At 46.5% G+C, this 17,707-nt stretch overlaps 1 protein-coding gene across 1 annotated transcript in view; it reads right to left on the bottom strand.

Annotated features, from left to right (window-relative positions):
- Positions 1 to 17,707, bottom strand: part of FBXO10 (F-box protein 10) — a 124,761-nt gene that overhangs the window by 41,204 nt on the left and 65,850 nt on the right. The window contains exon 6 of the mRNA XM_038769919.1: positions 13,260 to 13,396. Coding sequence (XP_038625847.1) covers positions 13,260 to 13,396 — 137 coding nt within the window. The remainder of the gene's footprint in view (positions 1 to 13,259; positions 13,397 to 17,707) is intronic.

Below are 17,707 nucleotides of genomic sequence, written 5' to 3' on the forward strand. Positions count from 1 at the left end.
TGTCACTCGTACCTCTCTCGGGAGGTGAACGGGCAGGTGGCCGCCTTCCTCCTTTACTTTACTTTCCTCCTTTCCTCATTGTGGGCAGGGAACTTATCTGCCAACTCTGTCGTATTGTACTCTCCCGAGCACTTAGTACAGTGCTCTGCACCTAATAATTGCTCAATAAACACCATTGATTGATTGATTCCGGCTAGTCCAGTCTCGAGAAAACCAGCCGCAGTCTGGCATCACCTCCACAACCCTTCAGGAAGGCTGTAAGCTCGTTATGAGCAGGGAACGTATCAGCTAATCCTGTTGTATCACACTCTCCCAAGCGCTCAGTACAGTGCTCCGCACACAGTAAGCGCTCAATAAATACCACTGAAGGCCGTGGCAGTTACTGCAGCTCCTGTTGTGACAGAGGACTCTTGAGCCGGGAGGAGCCGGCAGTTTTGCTCCTCTAACCCCTACTCAATTTTGCTTTTATTTGGCGTATTCAACTTTGTCTTTTATATTGTTTTAGTGCCTTCGTTGTTCCGCCGTTCATCAGATCCTTTTCCTCCTTTTTATTTTTCGACTCTGAGCCCCTTATGGGACAGGGACAACGTCAAATTCCCACCTCTGTACTCTTTCCCAGTGCTCATTACAACGTTCTGCACATAATAAACACTTAATAAATGCCATTTTCAATCAATTATATATATTTAATGCTTACTGCATGCAGAGCATTGTATTAAGCGCTTGGGAGAGTACGATATCAATTATACTGTGTGCAGAGCACTGTACTAAGTGCTTGGGAGAGTACAACATCAATCAAGCAATGATATTCATTAAGTGCTTAGCGTGCGCAAAGCACTGTACTAAGCACTCAGGAAAGTCTAATACAATAATAATAATTACGGTATTTGTTAAACGCTTACTATATACCAGGCACTGTACTAAGCACTGGTGTGGATACAAGCAAATCCGGTTAAACACAGTCCCTAAGAGCCCGGGCTTGGGAGTCAGAGGTCGCGGGTTCTAATCTCGGCTCCGCCACTTGTCAGCTGTGTGACTTTGGGCAAGTCACTTCACTTCTCTGGGCCTCAGTTACCTCACCTGAAAAATGGGGATGAAGATTGTGAGCCCCCCGTGGGACAGCCTGATTAACTTGTATCTACCCCAGGGCTTGGCACATAGGAAGCGCTTAACAAATGCCATCATTATTATTATTCAGCGCTTAGAACAGTGCTTGGCACATAGTAAGTGCTTCACAAATACCAGCATCATAATGATTATCCCAGGCGGGGCTCGCAGTCTCGTCCCCCATTTTCCAGATGAGGGAACTGAGGGCCAGAGAAGTGAAGTGACTAGCCCAAGGTCACACAGCGGACAAGTGGCGGAGCCGGGATTTGAACCCATGACCTTCTGAGTCCCAAGCCCGGGCTCTAGCCACTAAGCCATGCTGCTTCTGTAGACATGATCCTTGCCCACATGGAGCTTACAGCGTATAGGGGGACACAAACATCAAAATACACTACGGATACGGGATATAGAGTATAATTATCATCATCATCATCAATCGTATTTATTGAGCGCTTACTATGTGCAGAGCACTGTACTAAGCGCTTGGGAAGTACAAATTGGCAACATACAGAGACAGTCCCTACCCAACAATGGGCTCACCGTCTAAAAGTAATTACAGGTACGTCAGTGAACGAAACGAAAGGATAGGAGAAATCAGGATTTCGACAGGGAAGACCTCTTGAAGCAGCACGGCTTTGTGCATCGAGCCCGGGCCTGGGAGTAGGAAGGTCGTGGGTTCTAATCCCGGCTCCGCCGCTTGTCTGCTGTGTGACCTTGGGCAGGTCACTTCACTTCTCTGGGCCTCAGTTCCCTCATCTGGCAAATGGGGATTGAGACTGTGAGCCCCACTTGGAACAGGGGCTGAGTCCAACACGATCTGCTTGTATCCGCCCCAGCGCTTAATACAGTGCCTGGCCCAGTTAAGCGCTTAACAAATACCATTATTTTATTCGAAAGAGATGTGATTTTAGGAGGGTTTTGAAAGTGGGCAGAGTGGGGGATAAGAAGCAGGAAGGAGTCCCAGTCTGTATACACAATTCCTGACCTCAGAGATACTACTACTGGTATTACTACTACTACTACTACACGTTATCTCAACCAAAGTGACAAATCAAGGGCTCAAAATCCAGCAGGTTGCACATCTTAACAAGCTTAACATCTGTTCTTTTTTTTCTTCAGTGCAATACAGTCTCCGACTGTAAAACAATGATAAAGCATCCTCACCCCTTGCCACAGGAGAATGTGGTGAGAGTTACAGTAATTTCATGTTGGGAAAACATACCGGTATTCTTTGGAGGCAAAGGGTACCCATCAGTTGGTTCAAGAAGAGTTTGGATAAATTCATGGATGAGTAACGCAAATTGGATTAAGAAGGGGAATAATGACCATAATAATAATTGGGGTACTTGTTAAGCGCTTACGATTCGTCAATCACTGTTTTAAGTACTAGGGTAAATTCATTGCGGGCAGGGAATATGTCTACTAACTCTGTATATTGTACTCTCCCAAGTGCTCAGTACAGCACGCTGCACGCAGTAAGCTCTCAATAAATATGACTGAAAGGGCACAAATAAATTATTCAGGTCCGACACAGTACCTGTCCCACATGGGCTCACAGTCTAAGTAGGAAGGAGAACAGCTATCAAAGCCCCATTTTATAGATGATGAAATTGAGGAACAAAGACTAATAATAATAATAACAATAAGGGTATTTGTTAAATGCTTACTACGTGCTAGGGACTGTACTGAGCGCTGGGGATGGGGGGGACACAAACAAATCGGTTTGGATGCAGTCCCTGGCCCACATGGGGCTCACAGTCTCAATCCCCATTTTACAGATGAGGTCACTGAGGCGCAGAGAAGTGACTTGCCCAAGGTCACGCAGCAGGCAACGTGGCAGAGCCGGGACTGGAACCCATGACCTTCTGACTCCCAGTCCACCATGCTGCTTCTTGGAAAGTTAGGCTGCGAGCCCACTGTTGGGTAGGGACTGTCTCTATATGTTGCCAACTTGTACTTCCCAGGCGCTTAGTACAGTGCTCTGCACACAGTAAGCGCTCAATAAATACAATTGATTGATTGGTTGATATGTGGTACCTCCCTAACTATTAGGAGGGATGTCAAGGAGGGAAACCAGTTTCACTGAGCATCCTGTTGCCACTGCCAGGTGCAAAAATCTGGGTCGGATGAACCACTGATCTAACCCAGTATGGGTTTTAAAGGCAAAGCCTTATTTATTTTTACGAATCAAATGCTTTAGCCAGTGAAAAGCTGCACTATCTTTGACACGTGGCCCACGTCCTACCTCTGGCCTGGAATATCCTCCCTCCTCACATCTGCCAAACTAGCTCTCTTCCCCCCTTCAAAGCCCTACTGAGAGCTCACCTCCTCCAGGAGGCTTTCCCAGACTGAGCCCCCCTTTTCCTCTGCTCCTCCTCCCCTCATCACCCCCCTCGCCGCCCCACAGCACTTGTGTACATATTTATTATTCTATTTATTTTAATGACGTGTACATATTTATAATTCGATTGATACCTGTCTACTTGTTTTGTTGTCTGTCTCCCCCCGCTTCTAGACTGTGAGCCCGCTGTTGGGTAGGGATTGTCTCTTTTTGTCGCCGAATTGTACTTTCCAAGCACTTAGTACAGTGCTCTGCACACAGTAAGTGCTCAATAAATATGACTGAATGGAGGAATGAATATGCACATACACACGCACTCTCCCCAAACTCTAATGCAAACTAAGTGCCAGGAGCGTTGGCTGATTCTCCTTTCTTTCATTTAGCAGCCTTCCTCCAAGTGCTCATTTTTTTCCCATGGTGTTTAGGCGCTTACTATGTGCCAGGCACTGTACTAAGCACTGGGGTAAGCACAAGTGAATCAAGTTGGACAAAGTCCACGTCCCACGTGGGGCTCACAGTCTTAATCCCCATTTTACATATGAGGTAACTAAGGCCCAGAGAGGTTAAGCGACTTGCCCAAGATCACACAGCAGACAAGCGGCCTGGTGGCTAGGCCGGGGTTCTAATCCCGGCTCCATCATTTGTTTGTTGTGTGAGCTCGGGTCAGTCGCTTAACTTTTCTGTGCCTCAGTTGCCTCATCTGTAAAATGGGAGTTAAGACTGTTAGCCCTGTGTGGGACAGGGACTGCGTCCAACCTGATTAGCTTATATGTACAGTACTTGGCACATAGTAAGCGTTTAACACCATAAAAAATAGTGGCAGTGGCAGGATTAGAACCCAGGTCCTCCTAACTCCAAGGCCCGTGCTCTATCCATTAGACCACACTGCTCCCTGGTTCTAATCTACTGGAACTAGATGTGCACGGAAATAAGAGTGACCAGAACTTGGAAGTTAAGGGGTAAATAATGAGGCAGCTTCCCACAAATTACCTCCTTTGGGCAAAGAATGGGTTTTCGAAATGGCTGGATAGCTCCAAGGAGAAAGCATTCAGCACACACATCAAGCAGCCTTCCCGTGACAAGACTGTAAGCTCGCCGTGGGCAGGGAACATGTCTAACAACCACTGTACCCTACTCTCCCAAGTGCTTAGTACAGCGCTCTGCACAAAGGAAACACTCAATCCCAATGGATTGACTGAATGATGACCAGGGCTTCATCCCAATAGCCAAAAGGCTTCTTCAGAAGCCTCGGCTTAAGACCACTAAGAGCTAAACATCAAATCAAAATGGTTTTTGAATTTGCCCCCTTTAGTGGCTACCTTACGCTGTCGAGTCGTCTCCGACCCACAGTGACGCCATGGACACGTCTCTCCCAGCATGTCCCACCTCCATCTGCAATCGTTCTGGAAGTGTCTCCGTAGAGTTTTCTTGGTCAAAATCTGGAAGTGGTTGACCATTGCCTCCTTCCGCACACTAAACTCGATTTTCCACCCTCGACTCTCTTCCGGGCCGCTACTGCTGCCACAGGGGTGTTTTGACTTGTAGCAGTCATTCATTCATTCAATCGTATTTATTGAGCGCTTACTCTGTGCCGAGCACTGTACTAAGCGCTTGGGAGGTGCAAGTTGGCAACATAATCATGACAACATGGCAGATATGGGTAAGGGGTCGGTGGAGAGATGCCCAGTAATTGTGGAATCATGAGCAGATTGGCAGCAAAGGAATGTGGACTGGACTGTAGTAGATCAGAGAGGTAATGTAAGACACAGAAAGCTGATTGAATGCCTTAAAACCAATGGAAAGGAATTAGCTCCTACATTATATTACATATTAGACCAAAAAGAGCACCTTTTTGCCAAAGTTCAATAAAATGGGAAAAATATGGTTCCTGAGAGTTCTGTAGCATCTGATTCAAGCAGAGACTCCCTCTCTGGCCCGCGCCGCCTGCACCGTAAACTCATTCCACCAGTCCCTCCTCCAGTTCTCAACAAATGTGCTTCTATCAAAGACCCAGATTTCAAAAGGGGAAAGAGAAAACTGTGGTGTGCGGATGGCAAAAGATCTACCTCGTCCCAGTCAATGTGTTCAGCCAATGCAAGAACCCTGTTTAATGGTCTTAAACCGTGCATGGAAGATGGCAATAATGTTTTATTCTCCCTCAGCTCCCACTCGCTAGCCGCTGCCCAAGCTAGGACTGGAATGGATAGGCCTCTGCTTGACTCTCCCTCCTGCAGTTGAGGCTGGTAGAGGACTGGAAACTCTCCAGGTGCAACCCTGAGGGGATCTTTATTGACTAGCCACTCTATTTTTCTTTCTAACTGCAACTCCTCGCTCTTGGGAGACTCTTCGGGGCCACCACCAATTTGATGTGAACCTAGAGATCGCCAGAGCAGGATGATGTTCTGCATGGCGGCATGCTGGAGGTAAATTAAATGAAATTATCCAAACCTTCCAGAGATGTGGTCTAAATCCAGGAGTTAAACCTTAGAAGCCTGGGCAATTTACTTCCAGTCTCGGAGGGTAAGTGGGGATGACATTATTCCTCCACCCAAAGGAGAGTGAGAAAGGACACTATTCTTGAACATCTGTTTGCAATCCATGCTGGAAAGCTGCTCTAGAGATGCAAGGGCTCTTGCTGCCTCTGATTATTAATCGTATTTACTGAGCCCTTACTGTGTGCAAAGCACTCTGATCTCTGATTACCAATGTGGGAAAGTACACTAAAATGTGAAAAGTCCTAGGAGCGCCTTACGATAGCACCCCAGAGGAGCGGGACGAAAGTTAAAGGTCTAAAAAGAGGCTAAGCAATCCACAATGTTAAACTTCAAATTCTTTATCCTCTCTCCCTCCCCACCTTCCTCTGCCTCTTCTCATTTCCCATTCTTTTCTTGATTCCACAAGATGCATCTCTCTACAGAAGGGGTAGTCTCTGCAACTTCTACAGCAAAGACAAGAAAGGGAAAAGGAACTCATTTTTCTTTCATGGCATTTGTTAAGCCCTTACTATGTGGCAGGCACTGGGGAAGATGCCAGCTGTCCATATCCCATGAGGGGCTGACAGGCTTAATCCCCACTGCACCTGTGAGGTAACTGAGGCCCAGAGAAGTGAAGCGACTCGCCCAAGGTCACGCAGCAGACAAGTGGCCGAGCCAGGATTAGAACCCAGGTCCTTCTGACTCCCGGGCCTGTGCTGTTTCCGCCTTCCTTCCCAAACCAAAAGCAACAATTCATTCGCATGAAGGCCAAAAGCCTCTACGCTATAATTATTTGTGCTAGACAGCCATAATTATCTGGGTTATCGATATGCAGTACATCCACTCACAATTCAGCAGGGATTTTGGCCCTTTTATTCCCCAGATCTTAAATCACCTGGTGCTTATGGTGGGCTGGAACAGGGCTACATAAACATTCTCTCCCAGCTGCTGGGCTCGCTCCATTACGGGCTTTGTACCGAAAAAACAACAAAGGAGCTGTTGGTTCTCCTCATTCAAGCCAATTCCCAGACAAATGATTATGATTCATTCTATTAACGCAGCAAGGAAATTGGTTAGCTATCAGAATCTCCCGCACAGGAAATAAATACTACCTCTACTACCCCATGCCTAAAACCCGAAATGGACACAGACAAAAAGCACAAGAGTCGCCAGGTCAATTCGATATTCAGTTGTCCCCTATTCGTATCTTAATCAATCCATCAAGGTATTTATTGAGCATTTACAACGTGCAGAGCGCCGTACTAAGCAATTGGGAGAGTAAAATAGAAAGTTAGCAGACACGTTCCCTGCCCACAATGAGCTTACAGTCTAGAGTCTACCTTAATGAAAGGGTCATAGATAAAAGCATTGGTTGCCACCTGAAATCACCAATATCATATTTTATTTTATACAGATGCAATAAGAAAAAAATCATTAAACAATTGGCTTTTCTTGCCTTAGCTGCTGAAAATCTACTATAGCATGTGACAGGCCTGTTTTGTGACTTGCTCCTATTCCTAGAAGTATGGTTATCACGAATGGAAATTTTGTGCCTAGGTTCACCTTGTAGATAGGCCAAACAGATATGCCAAACTCATTCATCCAGTTGGGGAATAAGTTTTGATTTTTTCAGAAAAGTTTACACACAAAATATCTATTCAATGCAAACACGCTCTTTTCTAAACCAGAAAGTTACAAGGAACCACTAATGTCATGTTGACTTTGTTGTTTCTGGGGAGCCATGCCATGAGAGAAGCAGCGTGGCTCAGTGGAAAGAGCATGGGCTTAGGTGTCAGAGGTCATGGGTTCAAATCCCAGCTCTGCCAATTGTCAGCTGTGTGACTTTGGGCAAGTCACTTCTCTGGGCCTCAGTGACCCCATCTGTCAAATGGGATTAAGATTGTGAGCCCCACATGGGGCAACCTGATCACCTTGTATCCTCCCCAGCGCTTAGAACAGTACTTTGCATAGTAAGCGCTTAACAGATCCCAAAATTATTATTATTATTATGCCCACCTCAGGGAAAGGTTCTGTAATCTACAACCCCTCAGCAACCCTGAAAGAGGAGTCCTGCAGAAGAGGTGAAATTCTATTAAAATAAACTGACCTTCACAAATAAGTACTCTCCTATGCTAGTATCTCTCATCCTATCCTGACTGGATTACTACATCAGCCTCCTCTCTGATCTCCCATCCTCCTGTCTCTCCCCGCTTCAGTCTATACTTCACTCTGCTGCCTGGATCATCTTTGTGCAGAAACGCTCGGGGCATGTCACTCCCCTCCTCAAAAAACTCCAGTGGCTGCCTGTCAACCTACAAATCAAGCAAAAACTCCTCAGTCTTGGCTTCAAGGCTGTCCATCACCTCACCCCCTCCTACCTCACCTCCCTTCCCTCCTTCTCCAGCCCGGCCCGCACCCTCCGCTCCTCTGCCGCCACTATCCTCCTCACCGTGCCTCGTTCTCCCCTGTCCCGCCGTCAACCCCCGGCCCACGTCCTTCCCCTGGCCCGGAATGCCCTCCCTCCACACATCCGCCAAACTAGCTCTTTTCCTCCCTTCCAAGCCCTACTGAGAGCTCACCTCCTCCAGGAGGCCTTCCCAGACTGAGCCCCCTTGTTCCTCTCCTCCTCCCCATCCCCTCCTCTGCCCTACCTCCTTCCCCTCCCCACAGCACTTGTATATATTTGTACAGATTTATTACACTTTTTTATTGTACATATTTACTACTCTAATTAATGATGTGCATATAGCTATAATTCTATTTATTCTGACGGTTTTAACACCTGTCTACATGTTTTGTTTTGTTGTCTGTCTCCCCCTTCTAGATTGTGAGCCCGCTGTTGGGTAGAGACCGTCACTGTATGTTGCCGACTTGTACTTCCCAAGTGCTTAGTGCAGTGCTCTGCACCCAGTTAGTGCTCAATAAATACGAATGAATGAAATGAATGAATAAATATGATTGAATGAATGAATGAATAGTATGTTAAAATCCCCTTAACTAAACTCTATCCATCCCCCAACCCCACGGCACTCATGTACATATCTTTAAATTTTATATTATAAATTACTTAATTATTCACCTTAATGTCTGTCTCCCCTCTCTAGACTGTAATCTCATTATGGACAGGGGACGTGTCTGCTAATTTTGTTGTACTGCACATAGTAAGCACTGAATAAATACAATTGACCGATCCATCCCCTAACCATGCAATTCCTTTGGCATGGATGCTTCACCCCAGATCAAAAAGGAATACCAAGCCAAATGCTCTCAAAAAAGCCATATGCTAGGCTTGGGGCACACTGGTGACAGTGTTACGGGAATGTGCAGACTTGTGGGGAAATTCCTTGTTAGAAAGAAAGGTTGCGGTTTTCGAATCTAACAGTTCATTCATTCAATCGTATTCATCGAGCGCTTACTGTGTGCAGAGCACTGTACAGTTGCATTCACTGCATTCATTATTGCAGACACTTTTGAAGAATCCAGGAGTTGCAAGGGGGGGAAAGGGGGTTGCTTTCTGGAAGTGGCTGAGCCCCAAGACTGCGTGAATAGCTTTCTATGTGACCTTTCTGGAAAATAATAATAATAATACGAATTGCGGTATTTGTTAAGCGCTTACTATGTGCCAGGCACCACACTAAGCGCTGGGATGGATACAAGCAAACCGTGTTGGACGCAGTCCCTGTCCCACATGGGGCTCAGTCTCAATCCCCTTTTCCAGATGAGGTAACTGAGGTCCAGAGAAGTGAAGTGAATTGCACAAGGTCACACAGCAGACAAGCGGCGGAGCCGGGATGAGAATACGTGCCCTTCTGACTGAAATAATCCTTTATTCTAGCCATGCTCATGACAACTGAGATAAACCAAAGGTCGCCTGCTGGCTTCTTACACATAGTGGGAAGATAATTATCTGAACAATGGTCATCTGCACTGACCTAAGCCTCCTTGAGATAATTAAAAATAGAGTGCTGAGAACTGATGAAAACGGGGCCTGACTAAGATTGCTGGATCCAATTTTGCTCCGTTACCCAACTTTCCTTGCATCTTTGTTTGGGAATCTAGAGCAAGTACTGTAGAAAGCCAATTATTCAAACCGATTAGAACCAAGGCCAGTTCAGATAATGAAAGGTTGGGTAACTGAACAAAAGTTTTCACCCCACAACCTCCCTGGAGGCTCTTGAGACCGTTTCGCCCTTCCACACTTCACATCACAAAAACAAAGAAAAAGCTACGGTTTTGAGTCACCAGCCTCAAACACAACTTGGAACCCTATAGCTTTCCTGATCCATCAGAGTCAGAATGTCTTGGCCTCCAGAACAGGGTACAAAGCACCATCTTTTCAGCTGGGCCTTTTCTGCTCAACAAGAAAGTCCTTTTAAGTGGGGAGACATGTGGGTTGTTGGTTGGTTTTTGTTTTATCGCTCTGGCTTGTTAATTCCTTTCGTAAGTATGGCTGGGGGAGGTAACTGCCACTGAATCATATTGAATATGTCTGAAATAAGAGAAGCAGCATGGCCTATTAGACGGAGCACGGGCTCGGGAGTCAGAAGGACCTGGGTTCGAATCCCGGCTCTGCCACGTGTCTCCTGTGTGACCTTGGGAAAATCACAACTTGTCTGCCTAACTTGTATCTACCCCAGAGCTCAGCATCATGCCTGGCACACAGCAAGTGTTTAACAAATGCCATAGAAACAAAACAAACAAATACCCAAACTGGGAATCATCGAAGAAAAGCTTCTCATAACCGAAATGGACATCTCCTATAGACTGCGGGAAGCTGAACTGAGCTAAAATCCCCGAGGCAGCTTTCTCGTCCCAATCTGCAAGAAGAGCCTTCAAGAAGACGACCGACATTCGTAATCATTTTTTCCAACATCACAAGGGCCTTGTTGACAGTGGCACAGTAATATACTACCGTCAAGATGATCTCCGAGATCCAGGGCTTCACGTTTCATCTGCTGAAACCCGAAAGGGATAATGCATACAACGCTCCCTGCCTGCCCATGCAGCTCTAAATGCCGAAAACCCCGGGGATCGAGCTTCGGAGTGGGTTATAAGATACTCTCGTATCACTGAAAAGGAAGATGCCTACTCAGAGTAGGGCATCTTACGCGTCTGGACATACTGTCCCCCTGGGTGCGTGGGGGTGGGGGATTAATCAAAACTAAATTTTCAGAGTTCTTCTTAACTGGGCAATTAGGGACAATGACGCACGAGCTGACGTGTGGAAAAAACCCAACTCCACAGCAGCATTTCCAGAAGTGCAGCTGAAGCACCTATCGGAGTTTGCGGGGGCGGGGGGGCTCCTCTAATGCAGCTGAAACACATCGCATTTAGGGGAAATTGCGTGTCACATCCATCCACACTCTGTTCTGCTCAGGACCGTGGCTCCGAATGCTTCTGATTCCCACTGCGGCGGGCACATTCTGCAAATTTTAGAGACCCCTCCAGAGATGTTTCTTGGGGAGGAGGAGGAAGACGTATAAATGACTTTTAGGGTTACCCAGTCTTCCTGTCCCTGTACCCTCCCACTGGCTCAGCCCCAGAGAGCACTAATGGGAAGGAGTGTGGCCTATCGGAAAGAGCTCGGGCCCAGGATTCAGTAGGTCAGTCATATTTGTCGAGCGTTTACTGCGTGCAGAGCACTGTACTAAGCGCTTGGGAGAGGACAATATAATAATAATAATAATGTTGGTATTTGCTAAGCGCTTATTATGTGCCAAGCACTCTTCTAAGCATAGGGGTAGATACAAGGTAATCAGGTTGTCCCACGTGGGGCTCACAATCTTAATCCCCATTTTATAGATGCGGTAACAGGCCCAGAGAAGTGAAGTGACTTGCCCAAAGTCACACAGCTGACGAGTGGCAGGGCCAGGATTAGAACCCACGACCTCTGACTCCCAAGCCTTTGCTCTTTCCACTAAGCCTCCAAGTCGGAGGGCCTGGGTTTTAATCTCAGCTCCTCCCCTTACCTGCTGTGTGACCTTGGGCAAGTCACTTAACTTCTCTGGGCCTCAGCTACTCCATCTGTAAAATGGGGATTAAGACTGTGAGCCCCACGTGGGACAACCCGATTGCGTCGTGTCTATCCCAGTGCTTAGAACATAGCAAGTGCCTAATAAATACCATAATAATAATAATTACTATTATTACTAAATCCTACCCAGGGAAGAGCAATCCTAGCCAAATCTATATTCAGAGCAGTCTTAAGTCACTAATAGTAAATCCATTGAGCGAACCATTTCTGCACCTTCATGCTTCTCTCTTCCACTTCACTCAATAATAATGATGGTATTTTTTTAAGCGCTTACTATGTGCCGAACACTGTTCTAAGCGCTTGTGCTTATTATTCTGTACTCTTTATTCAGCAAATAAGCACTTGAGTACATAACTTCTTCTAGCACTTCCGGACATCGTGTTTATGTCCCCTTTTCCTTCTTCCTCTTACCTATAATATTTTAGTGCTCACCCCCTTCACTAAACTGTAAACTGTTCAAGGGCAGAGATTATATTTTACCTTTACCTTCCCTAAAGCACAGTGCTCTGAAAACAGTAGGTACTCAGTAAATAGCGTGTCACATATAATAATAATAACTATTATTTAGACTGTGAGCCCCATGCAGGATAGGAACCGTGTCCAACCTAATTCACTTGTATCTACCCCCATGCTTAGGACAGTGCTTGACACATAGTAAGTGCTAACAAACACTATTTTAAAAAAACCCCAAAAGAAAAACTGGACTTCAGGATCTAGGGAAGACGACTTGAATTGCCTGTTAATCCGAAGGAACCCAGGAGGGTTCTGATACCACTCGAAAGGGTTTTCCTTGATCTAGGATAGTGAATAAAAGGTTTCAGGTAGACAGGACACAGTGTACAAACAGATCTCTCTACTCCACGCCACCCAAAAATCGGAATTTCAATTGCCCGGTGTCCCAAACGAAGAACCAGTCAGGCCCACAAACCTTCTGAGGCTTCTTCAAACTCCCTTCTGGTCTGTGGTCCTACCGGGTGGAGACCACCCTTCCCTCCTCTATACCCCTACTCACACAACCATTTTGAATCAGCGGGGGACAGGTACAGCTGCCAAAGTGGAGTCTTGCACTCACTTCCTCTGACCTTCCTACATCTTCTTTCCCAACCCCACTGCCCCAGAGCCAACAGTTAAAGTTTGGGTGAGACGAGAAGAATGCTTTGTATTTTGCCCCCCTTAGCTAGGGTTCGGGTGTCGACAGTGGACACCGCTAAGGGCCTGCCGGTCACTGACTTCAAATCCGGAAGGCGATTAATACCCGCGCAGAAGAGAGAGTCGAGCGCGAGATCGTTGCCGAATAACGTACCTCACAATGGGATTTCCGTGATACAGAATATAAATTCCAGCTTCTTTATTTCCAAAGATCTGATTGCTACGGATGATGCCTTTTCCATTGCCAAGGACGACGATGCCGGAACGAAGGCCACTGTGTATCTTATTGCACTGAGGGGTTATGTATACATGTGTGAAAAGAATTCGAGAGAAAACAGAAGAAATATCAGTCAGGCCAGTGAAAGAGAGGAGGCAAAGAATGAAAGGTCGGCAGTTGGATTAAAAAGAGATTGCAGAAAATACTAAAAGACAAATATCGGCCCAATCAGGCCCGACTTAAGATGCCTCGCATCACGACACGCCGCACTTACCCTGCTGCAGCTTTACTAAATAGCAGTGTCAACTGGACAACACTCGCCTCCTCCATGATAATGATGGCTTTCATTAAGCGCTTACTACGTGCAAAGCACTGCCCTAAGCGCCGGGGAGGTTACAAGGTGATCAGGTTGTCCCACAGGGGGCTCACAGTCTTAATCCCCGTTTTACAGATGAGGTAACTGAGGCACAGAGAAGTGAAGTGACTTGCCCAAAGTCACACAGCTGACAACTGGCGGAGCCGGGATTTGAACCCATGACTTCTGACTCCAAAGCCTGGGCTTTTTCCACTGAGCCACGCTGCTTCACGGCACCAGTTCCACGAAGAGGAGGGTGTTGGGGGGAGGTGGAACGACTCCATATTTAGGTGCCATAAAGGAGCGTAATGAAGGACCCTGGGTTACTCCTTGGGGTCCTGGGCCATCTTGAAACTCGAACAGAACTGGATTAATTTAGCAAGGCAGTGAGTTAAGTATGTCTATTGTGTACGGAGCGCAATGGCATTAGCAGACCCGATCCCTGACATCGAAGAGCTTACAATCTAGGGCGGAAGACTGGCACTAAAATAGGATACAGATAGGAAAGAGCCCGGGCTTGGGAGTCAGAGGTCATGGGTTCTAATCCTGGCTCCGCCGCTTGGCAGCTGTGTGACTTCGGGCCAGTCACTTCACTTGTCTGTGCTTCAGTCACCCCATCTTAAAATGGGGACTGAGAGCCCCATGTGGGACAACCTGATTACCTTGTATCTACCCCAGCGCTTAAAACAGTGCTTGGCACATAGTAAGTGCTTAACAAATACCATCATCATTATTATTATAGAAGGAGGAAGGAAAGTGGATATGTAGGCGAGTGAATGCTTAATAGGGTATGTAGAAAAGCGCTACAGGTGACTATTAATATGTAAGTGCATGGTTAGTACAGTGCTATGCACACAGTGAGTGCTCAATAAATACCATCGATGGTCGTTGCAAAGTGCTGGGGTGATAATTGGGGACGTAAAACTGAGGGAGATGAGAGATGGATCGGGGAAGGCCTCCTGGAGGTGACGTGATTTCAGAAGAGCCGTGGAAATGGGGAGAGTTGTCGTCTGGGGAACGTAAAAAGGGTGGGAGCCACAGGCAGGAAGGCCGCGAGCCGGGGTCGGCGGCGGGAGAGGAGAGAAAAAAGAGAAACCGTTGAGTAGATTATATTGTACTATCCCAGGCACTCAGTACAGTGCTTTGCCCTCAGTAAGTGCTCAACAAACACAACTGAATGAATGAGAGGAACCAAAGAGGCTAGCTGAGAAGCAGCATGGCATAGTGGATAGAACACGGGCCTGGGAATCAGAGGGTCGTGGGTTCTAATCCCGGCTCCACCACTGGCCTGCTGTGTGACCTCGGGCAAGTCACTTCACTTCTTTGTGCCTCAGTTACCTCAGCTGTAAAATGGGGATGGAGACTGCGAGCCCCATATGGGACAGGGACTGTGTCCAACCCAGCAATTACTACAGTGCCTGGCACACAGTAAGTGCTTAAGAAATACCACAATTATTGTTATTATTATTAGCGGGGGCGTAGTGGGAGAAGAGAATGATGGTTAAGTGGGGGAGAGACAGTTGATTAAGTGAGTGCCTTAAAGCTACTGGTCAGATGGCTCCGTTTGGTATACAGAGGATGGGTAACCACTGAAGGTTTTTAAGTAGCGGGGAGACACGTGCAGAATGATGTTTTAGAAAAACCATCTGGGCAGCAGAGTAAAATATCCATTGGAGAGGGGAGAAACTAGAGGCCGGGAGACATGCGAGGAGGCTAATGCAGTAGTCAAGCCGGGATACAAGTGTTTGGCCGCCTGATGGTCATTTGGATGGAAGGAAGAGGCCAGTCTGGAAATGCTGAGGAGGAAAACCCGACAGGATTCGGCGACAGACTGAATATGGGAGTGGGAAAAGAGTGTGGAGCTACAGAAAACGCCTTGTCTGTGGTTTCAGAGAAAGGAAGGATGGGAAAGCTAAGTGAAGGAAAAGAAATTGTCTCTATTTGTTGCCCAACTGTACTTTCCAAGCGCTTAGTACAGTGCTCGGCACACAGTACGCGCTCAATAAATACGATTGAATGAATGAATGACAGACTTGCAGCTTTCAGCCCATCAGTCAGTGGTATCTATCGAGCACTTACTATGTGCACAGCAATTGTGCTAAAGTGTTTGGGAGATTACAATAGAGTTTACAATCTGGGGGCGGGGGGGAGACAGACATTAAAGGCATTAAAAATAACTTATGAGAGAAGCAACAGAGTATAAGGTTATGTCTGGAAATGCTGTGGGGGTGAGATGAGTATCAAAGTGCTTAGAGGGTACAGATCCAAGTGCGTAGGTGACGCAGAGGGAGGGAGGAGGGATAAGTCAGGGAAGGCTCCCTGGAGATGAGATTTTAGTCACTGAAGATGGGGAGAGTGCTGGACTGTTGGCTAACCAGCAGCATGGCCTAGTGGAAAGGCCTGGGAGCCAGAGGACCTGGGTTCTAATCCTAAGGTCCGCCACTTTCCTGCTGTGTGACCTTGGGCAAGACGCAATTTCTCTGTGCCTGTTTCCTCATCTGTAAAATGGGGATTCGATACCTATTAGCGGAGCGAAACCTGCAGGCTGAATTGTAATGAGAGAGGAGTAAAGATGGGTGGCGGGGAAAGTTGATTGAGTGCCTCAAAGCCAATGGTGACAAATTTCTGTTCGCTATGGAGATGGATGGGCAACCTCTGGAGGTATCTGAAGAGTGAGGAGACATGCACAGAATGATATTTCAGAAAAATAATCCAGGCAGCAGAGTGAAGGATGGACCGGAGAGGGGAGAGACAGGAGGCTGGGAGATCAGACGGGATATGGGAAGGGGTAGATTCTGGAGATGTTAGGGACAAAAAAAATTAACAGGATTTGGGAACTGACTGAATACAAGGGTTCAAGGAGAGAGATGACTAGTTTGAGGAATGGGAGGCAGTGCCATGGAGTCAAGGGAGGCGTTATTTAAGGAAAGGGATTACGTGGGCATGTTGGTCAAAAGTGTGACATAAAGACATGCATTCTTCAGCTTTAAGTTTCTTACTCATCTCCAGGAGACAAAGGAATGATAAAAGGATTGTTTGACTACATCTATAAGGCTGAAAAGATTTTTTTCCTCTCTTTCCTCTCCAACCATATATATATATATACACACACACATATATGCATTCACATAGAGTCAGTGCATCTTCCAGGAACCCATGTTTTGGGTGCTCTGGCTAGCTACATGGCCGGAGGTAACCACTAATAAGGACAATCATTAAAAGTTGAGGCTGAACAGTGTAAGAGATGTTTTGTCCATGTTGTAACTGATCCACAAAATAATGAGTCGTGATGTAGAGCGTGGAGTGGTGGCGCATGACCTTCTTGAACTTTCAAATGTCGGGATTTTCATGGTACTAAACCAAGGAAGGGGGAGGAAAAGCGTAAAGGACAAGGGACAGAAACATCAAGATGCTACTCTGGTACGTTCATTTCTAATGTTTAATCACCCTTTCCTCCCCCCTTTCCCCAGATTGCAAAAAGATTGCTCCTTGTAGGCAGAAACTCTCTTCAATTTATATCTTTTCTATTCTCAAGCACCTAATACAGTGCTCTGTAAAATGTAAGCACTCAAATGCTAATGATAGAGGTAGCATATGATACTCCCCCAGCTCCACAATACTTATATAAATCCCTTTATATTCTATTTCCCCTATCTGTAATTTATTTTAATATCTGTCGCTCCTTATGGGCAGGGATCACCTTTACCAACTCTGTTGTACTTTCCCCAGCACTTACTACAGTGCTCTGCACGCAGTAAGTGCTGGATGAATACCATTGATGGATTGATTCGGAGCGCACGGATAATTGCAGATTTGAATTCCAGACTAATTTTCCAAGTGACAGGAGTGCAACAACCCTCTAGACTGTAAGCTCTTTGTGGGCACGGAATGCGTCTGTTATATTGTACTCTCCCAAGCGCTTAGTTCAGTGCTCCGCCAACAGAAAGTGCTTCATAAAAATGATCGATTAACAACCACTGGATAGATAGGGTGGCTGCCCCAGTGACCCAAAGCCTTTTTCATGGTAACA

Source organism: Tachyglossus aculeatus, chromosome X4, assembly GCF_015852505.1.
Source record: "Tachyglossus aculeatus isolate mTacAcu1 chromosome X4, mTacAcu1.pri, whole genome shotgun sequence".
Lineage (NCBI taxonomy): Eukaryota > Metazoa > Chordata > Mammalia > Monotremata > Tachyglossidae > Tachyglossus > Tachyglossus aculeatus.